This window comes from Eretmochelys imbricata, chromosome 11 (genome assembly GCF_965152235.1).
Source record: "Eretmochelys imbricata isolate rEreImb1 chromosome 11, rEreImb1.hap1, whole genome shotgun sequence".
Taxonomy (NCBI): Eukaryota; Metazoa; Chordata; order Testudines; family Cheloniidae; genus Eretmochelys; species Eretmochelys imbricata.
In genome coordinates, this window is record NC_135582.1 from 18,476,554 (window position 1) to 18,491,352 (window position 14,799).

General features: G+C 42.1%; 1 protein-coding gene across 6 annotated transcripts in view; it reads left to right on the forward strand.

Annotated features, from left to right (window-relative positions):
- The first annotated feature begins 10,499 nt into the window (after positions 1–10,499).
- The window catches only part of CCNT2 (cyclin T2), a 44,136-nt gene continuing 39,836 nt past the window's right edge, over positions 10,500–14,799 (forward strand). For 4 of the 6 annotated variants that reach the window (XR_013347575.1, XM_077830599.1, XM_077830598.1 and 1 more), the window contains exons 1-2: positions 11,520–11,728; positions 13,889–13,970. Coding sequence is in view for 4 of the 6 variants with exons in the window: in XM_077830599.1 (XP_077686725.1) it covers positions 11,523–11,728; positions 13,889–13,970 (288 nt within the window). In the remaining 2 variants the exon portion in view is untranslated. Of the gene's footprint in view, positions 10,597–11,441; positions 11,729–13,888; positions 13,971–14,799 lie in introns of those variants that run through there. The other 2 variants (XM_077830596.1, XM_077830603.1) reach the window with 2 other exon arrangements.

Here is a 14,799-nt window from a genome sequence, read left to right on the forward strand (position 1 = left end):
CAGGAGAGTGGGGTGGGGGGAGAGAAAACCTTTTGTAGTGGTAAACACCCATTTTTTCATGCTTTGTGTGTATAAAAAGATCTTCTATACTTTCCACAGTATGCATCCGATGAAGTGAGCTGTAGCTCACGAAAGCTTATGCTCAAATAAATTGGTTAGTCTCTAAGGTGCCACAAGTACTCCTTTTCTTTTTGTAAACATTTTTTTAAAGTTTTTCCCTATGTTTTTAGTGAGGACAATTTGAAGCTGCAGCAAAAGCGGCTTTTGTTAGTCAGTGAATTAGTGATAAAGAAGGCTGTTAGATTACCAGAACATAGAGATAAGAAGTTTGTTTCTTTTCCAACATTTAACAAATGCAAGTAAAAGTTATATTAAGTTTTGTAAAGGAATAAAGTTCTCTTTTACAATCACTTGAAAAGAGACGCCTTTTTGAAAAAACATCCCTTTATTTATAGCTGATTTAATAAAATATGAGCATGCAGAAACACCCCAGGGTTAAAACCATACACAACCAGTTTATCAGAGTAATTTATAGTAATAAAAAAAGTGTTTCCCCTACACTTTTGCTAACATGGGTTATTTTTAGTGAGGACAATTTGAAGCAGCCTTTCTAAATTAGTGGATTAGAAAAATAGTCTTGTTTTTCAAAGTGGTGTTCTATCTGAAGAAACACCCCTCCATTTAACACTTGCATGTGTGATTCAATAAAAAATGAGCATGCAGAAGCACCCCAGGGTTAAACCCACAAACCCTTACTAACAAAAAGTTTTTAAAAGCTTTTCCCTATGTTTTTAGTGAGGACAATTTGAAACTGCCTTTCTAAATTAGTGGATTAAAGAAGACTGTCCCCCCCCCCCACACGCTTTTTAACAAATACAAGTGAAAGTTATATTAAGCTTTTCTTTACTTAGGAATTTTAGATTTTTGTTGATTAGACAGTTTTTTTAAACTGTTTAAATGGACTTAATATATAAAAGAATACAAAAAGATAACCAAACAAAAACAGCTTTAGCTGTAAATTGTAAAGAAAGTTTTAAAAATTAGGGTACAGTTAAAACCCCCATTTTTTAAAGTTTAGATTTATATAAAACACAAGAAAAAGCTCAAATCTCTGTTCTTATCTAAAAAACTTTCTCCCCCTCCCCCCACCCTGTGACAAAAGCTGGACAGAACATGAACAATTTAAAAATGCCCTTAACAGTATGCTTTTTAAATAAATTCTTAAATAAACATCTTTTCTAACTTATTAAAAATGTAAAATAAAAAGATAAGCAAACCAAAACTGCATTGCCTATAAATTGTAAAGAAAGCTTTAAAAACCAGGTTTCAGTTATAACCCATACCAATTGTAACTTTTTAAAAAACGGTTAGAACATAGTATGAAAAATTTTAAAAAAAACCCACAGTAAAACACAATAGGCTTGTATAGTTGCTTTATATATTACTTTGATTAAAGGAAACAAATGTGTGGGCTTTAAAAGCCACAGCAACCTGAAAAGGCCCCTTTTTAACAACGTAAAATAAGAAGAAAAAACATTTTAGGTTTTTTAGTAATAAGTTTAATAGGGGTTATTTTTGAATCAGCAAGTTTGTATTAAAAAGCTGTTTAGTTACCATTAAACAAGAGCCATGGCCATGAAATTAAAGAGAACAGGGTGTAGATTTTAAAATTTCCTAATTACAGAAATGTTTTTAGCCACATTACCACTTATATTTTTTAATTAATGGTTTAAATAGCCTTAATATAAAGAAAATAAGAACTTTTTTACAATCAAAGTCTGAAGAATTATGTAGTAATATACCCATTTCTTTTTTCCTATAAAAAATGGCCCTCAGACACCCTGGTTTTTCAAAGAATTGCCTTTTTAAATTTTATTTTTTTAGGGGACCCCAAACCCTTTTTTTCAACTGGTTTAGACCTATAAATAGAGAGAGAAAAATGGATATTGCAGTCAAAGAAATATTGCTGACGCAAGACTTTTACCGTCATGGGGAGCAACAACATGGGTAAGAAAAATTACTATTGTATGTGTCACCATGGTTTTATGCATGTGCTTTGTTTAGTCAAAAGTTAATAAATTTTTTCTTTTAAATAGAACAATACCTTTTTCCTTGAAATACCGGATTCCGCACTAGAAGCTTTAAGAAATGTTGGTAAGATGTTTAATATGACATACAATTATGGTTTATTTTTAAAATAAATGATTTTAAGCCTTTTATTATTTTTAAATCTAGAACAAGATGGAAGTCAAAATGAACAGATAGTTTTTCCTGAGATTACAAAAGATGGTAGGAGTAGTTTTTTTTATTAAATATATGTGTGATAAAACGGTTATTGGAATTAGTGTACAATTTTTTCCTAGGGGTTATGCATTGACATGTGTATTGTGGAGCTATGTAATGTTTGTTGCTGTTAGTAAAAAAGAAGTTGCCTTTGCCCCAAAGGTCTTACTGTGAAAAAAGTTTTGCTGGCAGTTGTTGAGAATTTTGGAGTTGTACTGTACCCGTGTGGTGTAAGCGGGAATAGTGCTTTTTTAAAACGTATTTGAACACAGTTTTTCAGCACCATCCCTACAAAAAGTGTTTCGGCATCACAGGATGGGTTATGTTTACAGAACAGACCCGTTTACGCATGGTAGCGCCATGCCTCCCAATGCTACCTATTTAATACGCGAGACTCGTTAGCACACAGTACAGGAACTTGCTATGCAGCGCTACGGATTTGTTCACTAACTCACTGACATAGAAATCGACAGGCAGTGCGGAGCAGGAACGTGTTGTACGTCTTCACCACCGACGTGGGGGAAAGGGCAGAAATGTTAAAGCGCTGCCACGGCAGCACTTTAACGATGGTCCTTTGCCGCAGCAGTGCTGGGCCACCAATGGGGCGTGGGGGCACAGCAACGTTAAAGCGCTGCCACGGCAAAGGAACCTGCCCCTACCCCTTTTGACCCCCGGTCCCCCCCCGGCCACTGACAGGCAGGGGGGAAAAGGGAGCAGCTGCCCCAGCGCCAGCGATTTAAAAGGGCCCGGGGCTCTGGATGCCGCAACCACAGCAGCGGCATCCGGAGCCCCAGGCCCTTTAAATTGCCACAGGAACCCCGGGCGGCGCAGAACAGGCAGCCTGGAAGGACTGGCTGGGGGATGCTGACCCCTAGTCCTACCCCTTCTGCCCAAGGCCCCACCCCTTCCAGGGGCCAGAGCCGCCCCAGCCCCGGTAAGTGTCCTGAGTTACTTTCACCCGTGTGTAGTAATAATAATGTTTTTATTAGATTACACATTTGAATTTATATTCTTGCAAAGAGCCATTAACAGATAGGCCTGCAGTATTTGGGACGCTGTGAATACGTATATAATCCTAGATAATTATACATGTATATATAGATATCTTAAGATATTTCAGCATGGCCCTCTTACCCTGCGGTCCGTTAACACGCGGTCGTGACGGCTTGACTCCTGCCATCCGCACGTAAACGGGTCTGTACTGTAAAAGCTTTTGAAATATATGTCTGGGAGATATATTTGTTGCTGTTAGTAAAAGGAACATACAGGATTATGTGTTAAAAACATTTTGTTTACGTGTACTGGCAGACTTATCAAGTGTTAAGAAGAAGAAATATTGAAGGAGCCCTCGCTTAAAGGGGCCAAGAAATTTCCCTCTGAACCATCTGCAGTTTCCAGGGGTGGGAACAAGGTGATCAGACCCCTCTGATTTTGAACAGCCCTGCACATCCAGAGCCAAGAAATCTACCTCTGAAGCAGCTGCAGCTTCTAGGGACATTGGTAAGCAATGCAAAGGGGTCAAAGCCTCTAGTTCTGAATAACCCAATGCCTTTACAGCACAGAAGGAATCAGCTTTAAAAAGGGTAAAGACAAACAACCCTGTAGCAGCAGCGTCCAGGGGTTGGCGTGAGCAGGGGCAAGGGGTCAGTCCCCCGATTCTGATCACTGCAGAACCGTTGCTACAAATAACCTACCCACAGGTCTTGCTGCATCAGTTGTTGTTTGTAATGAGCTGTTTAGTGTTTGCACATCTCTTAAGCATTTCATAGATAAAAAGTTTTCAAAGCTAATTCTTGAGGTGTTTCAAAACCAACATTCTCCACACAAAAGGGTGGTTTTAGACCAAAAGACAACAGAAACATGTGCACTGTTTGTGAAGGTGGAAAGCATGGTGAAGGGGGAAGGGCGGGTGTCACTAAACATGAAACCTAAAAATTTAAAGAGGGGTTAGGGAAAAAAGTGGGAGAAATCTAAAATATTGAGGAAGCTTTTGGCAAAGAAACTTTAAAAAGCCAGAGCTCTTTTAAGAAAATGACCCACCAACCAAAAAAGGGAAATGGAGATAGACTCCCCCCAACCACCGCTTCTGAAGGTGCAAATTCTACAACTACTAATACACCTCCTCAGGTGTATTTGGAATGTGTGAGACACTGGATAAGGCCCCAAGAGAATTTAATGCTTATGAATATTTTCTTTCGCTAATTTGGACAGAGTAATGGGATTTACAGAGGCCATGGTGGCTATAGACACCACTATTCAAAATTTGCTAGATGATAATAATCAGATGGGACCTGAAAATTTTGTACAGCAGAGCTTAGATCCCCAGGGCTAGATCACCCCCTTTTCTCCACGGAGATCCTGGGAAGATTTAAACACTATAGATTTTTTTAATAATGTCATTACAATGTTGCAGAGTAACTCAGAGATCATGAGGTCTGGAACTCAAAGAAAGCATTTAATTGATTTAAATAACCAGGGTAACCACCTGTGTTTTGCCAGTAGCATACTGGGTTTCTGATCAAATGAAAAACTTACAGATGCCCAACTATTAGAGGGGGCCAGATATCTCCATCAGGAGCTGGGCTTTCAGACCAAAAAACGATTAACTTTACAGACATGAGCTCTTTTCAAGAGCATTTAAGTGCAACTATTAAAGTAATGGATCATGAAAACTGGAATTGATGCTTTTTTACAATGGATGGGGTACATTACCCCAAAATCCTTTTTGTTCAGTTACATGACAAACATTATTACAGTATCCTAAATATGGAAGCCTTTATAGGAGCACCATATTTGTGCAACTACTGTCTCGCCATGTAGTCACAAACATCAAGACACCTGTAAAAACCATGCTGTACATGTAATAGCGCTGAATGCCTTGAAGAGCCTGATTAAAAAAAAGAGATGCCCCGCTGTAAACTATTTTGCAGGTCCGAGGTCTGTTTAGAAAGGCACAGCGTTCTGGCGGCAGACAGTAAAGTTGAATGTAAAACTAGAAGTCTTTGCAATAAGTGTGGCTTCTACGATGTTAAAAATCACAGGTGTAAAAGCAAAAAGCATTCCCAGTGTTATCAAAAGACAAACAGCATATACGGTCACGAGTGTTATATGCGTAATATCTGGTCTTCAGAAGTGGGGAAGGATTACGTGTTTTATGATTTTGAATGCATGCAAGAAACGGGGGTACATGTGCCAAGTTATGTTTATGCCTTGCATTTAGAAAAAGAAACCAGCTAGGAATTTAAGGGGGAAGAATGCGTCAACAAATTTGTTCAAACCTTTGTAGATAATTGCTTTAAGGGGATACACTTTTATCGCTCATAATGCTACAGATTACGATTGCTATTTTGTCCTTAGACAATTGATTAAAGAAAAAATGGCTGTCAGCCCCATAATGCAAGGCAGGAAACTAACGTGTGTAACGGTGGTGGACTTAGACATCAGATTTATAGATTCTTTAAATTTTCTTTCCATGAAATTCAGCAAAGTTACCCAGGGCTATGGGGTTTGAGAGAGTCAAGGGGTATTTTCCACATTTTTTTAACACAGCTGAAAATCAGGACTATGTGGGGCCTATGCCAGGGTTAGAGCACTTTGGAGTAGAATACATGATGCCTGAAGGAAAAAAAGGAATTTCTGAACTGGTACCAACACAATCGCCAAAATGAATTTGATATCCAGAAAGAACTGCGCTATTGTTGTTAAAAAGATGTTGACATTCTGCGAGAGACTTACGATCGGTTCAGAAAATAAGTCATGAAAATGTCAAAAAAAGATTGTTAAAAACCCAGGAGAAGATAATGAGGAGGTGGTAATTAAGTGTATAGATCACTTTCAGTACCTTACATTAGCATCGATTTGCATGGCCATATACTGCTTTAATTTTTTAAAACCGCGAACCATAGTCCTTCTACCATTAGACAATTACCACAAGCAGCAGAAGAGATATTCCATGCCGGCCATGCAAACTTCATTGCATGTAGACCACACAGAGAACATTTACATCCAGCATGCTTTGCAGAGTAGAGAGTCTAAAGCGGGGTCCTATTTTTTGGACGGTTATGCCGTCATAGCCTGTAAACCTACGGCCTTTGAATTTAATGGCTGTTTTTTTCACAGATGCCCCGTCTGCTATTGTGAAATGATCACAATCCGTTCCTTAATGTGACCTATGGCCAGCTGTACCACTGAACCATGATTAAGGCTGAATTTTTTTTTAAAGACAGGGGTTTGAGGTAAAGACCGCATGGGAACACGAATGGAAGGCTATGCTACCTAACGAAAACTGGGTGGGGGCTTTTTTATGAGGAAAAAAAACCTATCACAGCCTTTGGTTCCTAGAGACGCACTTTACAGAGGTAGAACGAACGCCATCTGTCTTTATTACAAACCGCAGCCCGGAGAGCAGATTCATTACTACGATTTTACCAGCCTCTACTCTTTTGTTAACAAGACTAAACAATACCCAGTAGAGCACCCCGTTATTGTGTACGAGGATTCTGGGGAAATAAGACGGTACTTTGGTATTGCCAAAGTTAAAGTGTACCCTCCAAGAGTCCTGTATTTCCCCATTTTACCGTACAGAGTCGGGAGTAAACTAATGTTTCCCATGCGCCCTTTGTGCAGAAACAAAATAAAAGGACCCCTGCATACACAGTCAGGAGGAGAGGGCTTTAACAGGGACTGGGTGCACGATAGAGCTGGTGGAGGCTTTAGACAAAGGGTACAGGATCGCTGAGATTTATGAAGTCTGGCACTTTAACTGCTCTTCAGATACCTTGTTTTCAGACTACATTAAAACGCACCTGAGACAGAAACAAGAGGCCTCAGGGTTCCCTCACTGGTGTACGGACAAGTTGAACCACCAAAAAAACCAGTACATTAAAGAGTATCGTGACAGAGAAGGCGTGTGCCTGCATCTAAACAAGATTAAGGAAAACTATGCAAAAAGACGAATCTCTAAGCTGTTTTTAAATTCCTTGTGGGGAAAATGTGATCAGCGAACAAATTTGACTAACACCAATATAGTGACGGACCCCGACGAGCTCTTCAAGTATGTCTTTGTACCTTATTATGACATCTCACCATGTGAGTTTATCGACGATGACACAGATGTGGTGTCTTGGAAGTATGCAAAAGAACACTGCACCCTTTCCAGCAACACTAACGTGTAAAGCATGCTATAAACAACTGCTTATGCCAGGCTAGAGGTCTATCATCTGTTAGGTCGTTTACAGGAGCTTTAAAAAAATTCTGTGATTCTATGATTTTTTGTGAGTAAAAAGGGGACATGGAACCCTCCCCTCGGTGACTATATAGGGGATTTGACCAGTGAAATACCTCTAGATGAATGCATTGTGGAGTTTGTGTCTGCTGGTTCTAAAATATATGGGTACAAACCGTCCAGCGGTAAGACCTGTATGAAAGTAAAAGGGATCATGCTCAACTCAGGGAATAGTGAGAAAATTAATTTTGAAACCTTAAAAATCCTCGTCTGGGATTACCCCACAGGAGAGGTCCCAAAAGAAATTGTGCTACAACTGCCAGGGATAGTAAGGGTAAAAAAAAAAAAAAAAAACCCCACACACGCTCGTTGATAGAAACAAGAACTTTGAAAAAAAACCAGAAAGTCGTTTATGACAAAGAGCCCTCTAGGTGGATTTTAAAACCTTGCCATACAGGAATTGATTATGAAGAGCCACATTCAGTTTGTTCACCCCTTTTCCTGTTTGCTTTATGGTCCTTTGAATTCTGGAAAAGGATTTTATATAAAGCAATTGTTAGAAAACCGCAATAAGCTGTTATTGTGCATGCCTGAAAATCTTGTGGGGTGTTGGCAACCATTGTATGAAGAGTTGTTGCAAAAGTTTCCATGTATTACGTTTTTGGAAGGTTTAGCTGATACTTTTAATGATGAAGTTATTTCCTAGTAATAAAATGAATATAGTTATTACAGACAATCTAATGGAGTCTCCTTCTGAAAGTGGTAAAATTGAGAAAGCCTTTACAAAATACATGCACCACAGGAACCTAAGTATTATGTACATTGTGCAAAACATGTTTTGTCAGGGGGAAAAAAAAGCCTAACGATTAATTTAAATAAGTATATGGTTCTTTTAAAAAAAAAGAACAAAAAACCCACATAAACTGCAAATAACCACTTTGGCCCAGCAAATGTACCCTGGTAAAACACAATTATTTTTGGAGGCTTTTGAGGATGCTACCAAAAATCTCTATGGGTACCTGCTGGTGGATTTAAATGCTTCAGTGCCTGAAGCTTTCAGGTTAAGAATGGGCCTTTTCCCCCTGACTGACCCTGTGTATACACCTTAAAAAAAACACACCATAAAAATTAGTTATTTTTATCAAACCCTCATTTTTAAAAAGAGCATCCCCCTGACAATCATGTCTAGCCGCGTGCAGAGAAACCTGGCTCTTTTAAAGATTCCTCAAAGCCAAACCGCAGCAAAGGAAAGCTATTCTCTGCTTGGCTTCTGACAACCTTGTAGCGACCACCTCAGAAATAGCGCTCAACACGTGAAAAGGAAACGTTCCTCTGAAACCCCGACAAATAAGCGTACTAAAAAGAAAATGGGGGATTATTAAAAAGCTGAGTGATAAAAGGGTATCCCTCAAAACAAAAAAGCTAATTGTAAAACAGGCCGGGGGCTTTATCGGTCCTTTGTTGAGCTTAGCACTCCCTCTGCCGTCAGCCCTTTTAATTAACGGATAATGGAACATGCTGAAAAATTGTACCTCGTTCCTAGCTATCAGAATAAATAAAATGCGCCTCTAGTGGTGAAAAAAAAGTATCAGAACCATCATCAAAAACCGCATACACTTCCATGTTAACCACAGAGGGCAGCACCGTTGCAAACCGAGTCTCCGCTCTCATGTTTCCAGTTTTAAACAAAAAATGATGATTGGCGCACTCCTTGTCTGGGGTCAGATCAAAGGCGTACAGTGTGTAACCCTGGGCAAATTCACAATGATCCGTCAAGAGCGATCGGTCTTTTACATATTTCCCAGTCGCCTGCACGAGCTGGATGTACTCCCTCACGCAGTTTCCATTCTCAAAATCGGGTTGTAGGGGTTTTGCTGGCACCTGTTCACCACCCACATACAAGGCCAAAGTTAAAAGGGTTTTTAACACAGCTGCAGCTGAAAACGTCACTATCGATAAACCCAATTATGAGCTTCTTGGGTAACTGTCCCAAAAAGAAGTTTTCCTGGTTACTGACATGACTGCCAGCCTGAATGCTAAACATCTTTATGCCCACCCTGTCTACTAAGTACTTAGCACTGGCAGTCATCAGAACTTCCACATGCCCCAAGCAAACCCCTGGTGTCACTTTCACCCGTTTTACAAACAGGGACACTGAAATAATATGCACTTAATATGCACTGGCATTCCCGCTCATGAAGCAAAAAACATCTTTGCTATGCGTCAGTTTAATTTTCAAGTCCACGCCATTCAGCAGCAGTTTTTCGTGAAAAAATAAATCGCTGCGTAGAGGCCCCAAAATATCCAGCTTCCTGCTGCCAGCCATTAGTCTGGTCCGGCGCACAAATCCCTCGTTACCTGCACCATCCAAAATGGTGCTTTCATGGGCCCCTGCTGTGTCTTTATAAAACCCTCCCGTTGAAACTGCGTAGCAAGGGCGTCATGGCTGTCATTCAGAATCAGCTCTATCAAGGCTCTGTAAGGGTAACAATTGTTGCTCTGACTGATAAGATGGTCGCCTCGAGTGACATCCAACTGGTTAAAAAGGTGGCGATGGGATTGTTTGTTATGGCAACCCAGGCGTCGTCATCAATATCTGAGCAATCTTCTTTTACCATCTTGCAGCACACGTACAGCAGCATGTTGTTAAGGTGTAAGTAATGATTCCCGAGTCCTGAAATAAAAAATTCTAGAGGGGCATTCACTGTTAAAGTGCCCAAAGGAGGCACTGCTACATAAAAGCTATTCTCTATGCTAGTTTGTGTGGGAGCTATTTGAAATAAATCGCGTTCTGATTTGGCACATTCTTCAGAGCCACAATGAATGAAAGCCATTTTAAAATATATCCTTCTCCTGAGGGCAACGCTCTGCTTCCTTTTCTTAGAGCGCCTTTTAGGTTTATGGTGGAGGCATCTTCTGGCAGCTTTTTTTTTTTTTTTTTAAAAGGGCCTAGGAGGCCCCTCCCACACCCAAACTCCCGCCCACACCCCTCACCCTCTCCTGTACCCCTACACTCTGCCCCAGCCTGGAGCCCCCTCCTGCACCCAGACTCCATCCCAGAAAGAAACTAATATAACACCTGTTCTAAGGTAAGAAGTAGGCTATTTTGAATTCACTTAACTATATTCTACATGTTTTAAGACTGAAACGTAACCAAAGAAAAGCTTTATGTTAATTAAAAGGCAAGTTTAGTACTGCGTTAACAGCCTCGATGCCATAATGGTGAGCCTTTGTTTTAAATTAGGAAAAAGATTTGTATACAGGGGCTCCACAAAATCTAATCACCCCCGGCCCACAGGAGAGTTAACCGAGCCCTGCCCCCAGAGGGGGCTCCGGGGAAGGGAGCGGCTCCAGACCAAGCCCGGGAAGGAGGCAGGAGGACGGCTGGGGCTGAGCCTGAAGGGCAGCGGGGGAGGGGCGGCCGCTGGGCGAGCCTCAGGGTTGGGGTGAGGGAGGCCTGCTCCGGCCGAAGAGCGGGCCGCGGCGCGCACACACCCCGTCCGTCCCCTGAATCACACGAAGCCGCTGCCCGCCGCAAGTCGGTGAGCGAGTCAAACGGTGACGCAGCCCCGCTCCCCAACCAGCGCGCGCGCCAGCGGCCGCACAAGGGAGGAGAGGCACGGTGGTACCTCATTTCCGCCCGGATCCGATCGAGGCGGGACTTTTCTCAGGCTGCGGGGGAAGGGGCCGGCGTTGAGGCGCGGGGTGGAGTTCTTATTCCCGATCCTAGAGTGGCTCCTCTCCCTGCGCCCCACATCCGGGGCGGGCCACTGTACTCTACGGTGCCTCGATAGGCTTGTCCGCCTATCTATGGCAACCTCATAGACAACGTAACACGGCTTTCCTTGCGGCGCTCTCGCCAGACTCTATGGTTTTAGGCGGCTAGGTGGAATCCTGGCGGGGCCCGGGGCCCGGAGTTCTCGCGAGAACTAATATGGAGGGAGAAGAGGGGCCTGGCGCCGCGGCGGCTGGGCCGCCAGCGGGCGGGGCCGGAGGAGGAGGGGGAGGAAGTGTCATGGCGGCGGCTGCGAGCGGGTCTGGTGGCGCGGGCTCGGCGGTGCGGGGTGGCGGCTCCTCCGTGTCTGCATCGCGCTGGTTCTTCAGCCGGGAGCAGCTGGAGAACACGCCGACCCGGCGCTGCGGGGTGGAGGCCGACAAGGAGCTCTCGTATCGGCAGCAGGCGGCCAACCTCATCCAGGACATGGGCCAGCGCCTCAACGTGTATCCGACCGGGGAGACCGGGCCGGGCTGGGCGGGGCGGGGCGAGGCCTGGGTGGCAGCCTCATCCGGCAGCTCAGCGCGTAGGTGGAGGGGAGCCGGGGCCGGCCTAGGGGCCGCAAGGCACCAGGTCCGGTGTGCCGAGAGGTACCGGCCGGGAGCCGGAGAGTGCCGGGGGCCTAGAGAGGAGGCGAGCGGGGGCCTGGCGCCGGGAAGGGAGCTGGGGCCTCGGTGTGGTGGAGGGGAGGCAGCGGGTGGGTCTGGGGGCGAGAGTTGTTGGCTCATCTCTCTGTTCCCGTATTACATTCTCTGAAACTCCCGGCTGATCCAGCCCTCCTCGGGGAGTGGGTCTGAGGCGTTATAACGTTCCCCAACTCTGTGCTGCCGGGTGTTGGGGACGGGGGGGATTGAAGGACATGCTTCTCAAGGTTGGGTCGGGATTCTTTCCCCCCATTGATATGGCTGAACTCCAAAGTTGTTCTCTCCTTTGGCTTTTGCAGCTACTTTAACATTTTTAGTCCCTTAAAGCCAAACTTCTTCTCTCCCACCCCTTGAAATACAAAGGAGAATGACATTTATTGAAGTTGAATATAGTGTTAGGAGGAAGAGCTGCATTTTAAGACCCTGTGTTTGTAGCTTAATTTTAGTTTATTTTCGACCATACTCCGGAAGGGCTCCCAGTTGTCTTACTGAGGGCTTGTCTACACTATGCAGCTTTTAGCGACAGGGCTGTGTCGACACAGCCTTGTTGCTAAGGGTATGTCTACACTACCCGTCGGATCACCGGGCAGCGATTGATCCAGCAGGGGTCGATTGATTTTGTCTAGACACCATAAATCGATCCTCGAGCGCTCTCTCTGACTCCTGTACTCCACTGAGTTGAGAGGCGCAGGCAGAGTTGACAGTCGACTCACTGTAGTGAAGACACCGCGGTGAGTAGATCTAAGTACGTTGACTTTAGCTACGTTATTCGCTTAGCTGAAGTTATGTAACTTAGATCAATTCCCCCCCCCTCGCCAGTGTAGACCAGGGCTAAAACTCGCATGTGTAAATGCGCTCTGTCAGTATTTTCTCTTTTTGCCTACTAAATACTTCCAGCCCCGTGAGTGGCATTAGCTTTGTCGGCAGGAGACCACTCCTGCCGACAAAGCCACATTCATGCTGCCACCTGCATTGGCAAAACTTTTGTCTTTTTGGCTTTTTTTAAGTACCTGTTAAAGACAAAAGTTTTGTCGACAATGTTGCAGTGTAGACAAGCCCTTAAAATTAGTCTCGCTCTCTCTCTCTTTCGTTTAATCCTAAAGCCATTATTCTAAACTTTTTCTCTTGTTTCAGAGTAGCAGCTGTCTTAGTCTGTATTCGCAAAAAGAAAAGGAGTACTTGTGGCACCTTAGAGACTAACAAATTTATTAGAGCATAAGCTTTCGTGAGCTACAGCTCACTTCGTCGGATGCAACAGACTGTAGCTCACAAAAGTTTATGCTCAAATAAATTTGTTAGTCTCTAAGGTGCCACAAGTACTTTTCTTTTTTCTCTTGTGTTTTCAATTATACCTTTACAATTTCCCTCATTTAAATTGTCATATAGCATGATTGTAGACTTGGGAGTTTTTTCGTTGAGTATTAGGTTTTGTTAGAAGTACTGTATGTATAAACAATAGTTATTGTTCACAGGAAATGATCTGTTCCATTTCTCTTGGAATTAACATCCAATTACTATAAAAAGTTTTTGTTCAATTTGATTTTACAAGCTAGGATTCAGTGGGTTACAGTAGTTAGAAAAAAAGACTCTTAGCCTGCATAAACTTGTATAAAGGATACTTGAAAGAGTTATTTTAAAATGTTCAATACAGTAAAATTGTTCCTAGCAAGAGGATGCAATGTTAAAATGTTATCTGTCTAAAGATAAACCCTGAATTAGGGAGTCTCCTTCCAATGAATGAGATATCGTAAGTCTGGTTTTACAGTCTATGTGTTTGAAACAAATAGTAAATGTACCTTCACACCAGATTTATACTCTCAGTTTATTTCTGCTTTATTAATTCAGTTATAGCTTTATTTAATAGAATAACATAAAAAGTATTTGTAGTAGGTAGAATTTCAACTTTATTGGTTATACATTGTTTGTCTAGATGTGTAAAATTTCCTTAATCCCATCTTTCAGATCTCAGCTTACAATAAATACTGCAATTGTTTACATGCACAGGTTTTATATGCATCATTCCTTCACAAAATTTAATAGAAATGTAAGTACTGACTTTTATACTCTTAAACTATACTTGCACATAATTTTGAGGCAACAGCTGGCATAGCTTTCACATGTGATGCTGTCAGCATGTACAGTTTCATTGTATTTTAGAGTATTATAATTCTAGCTTCAGAATATGGTTTTAGAAACATTATTTGTAGTACTCTGATTTCAAGTGGAGACTATTTTAACAGGTAGTAATTAAAATTTAACTTCTGCTGTGTTCCTAAACTAGAGAAATAATGTGATAAACAGCAAGAATACACACTGACCAATCTTCTTGATTTTTCTATTGTAGATTTGTTGGTTAAACTCTCTGTCAATGTAGTTTAAAAGTCTGGGGATATGGGTAGAGACCTGTGTGGATACAAAATTTGTATCCGCATCTGATCTACAAACATGGTCCGAGGATATCTGCATATGCAGATATAAAGCTGATCTCCGCAGATTTGAAGGGCTCTAGATATGGGAACAAATATTACCTGATGCAGTTATGGTTTACGTCTAATTTACGTATACAGTAGAACCTCAAATTTATGATCACCTCAGGAATGGAGGATGTTTGTAAAGCTGAACAAAAAGCATTATGGTTGTTCTTTCAAAAGTTTACAACTGAAATTTGACTTAGTACAACTTTGAAACTTTACTTATGCAGAAGAAAGATGCTGCTTTTAACCATCTTAATTTAGATGAAACAAGCACAGAAAGAGTTTCCTTACATTGTCAAACCTTCTTTTAAACTTTCCTTTTATTTTTTTAGTATTTCACATTTAACACAGTACTGTACTGTATTCGGGGGAGGGGGGGTTGGGGTTTTTTTTGTTTTT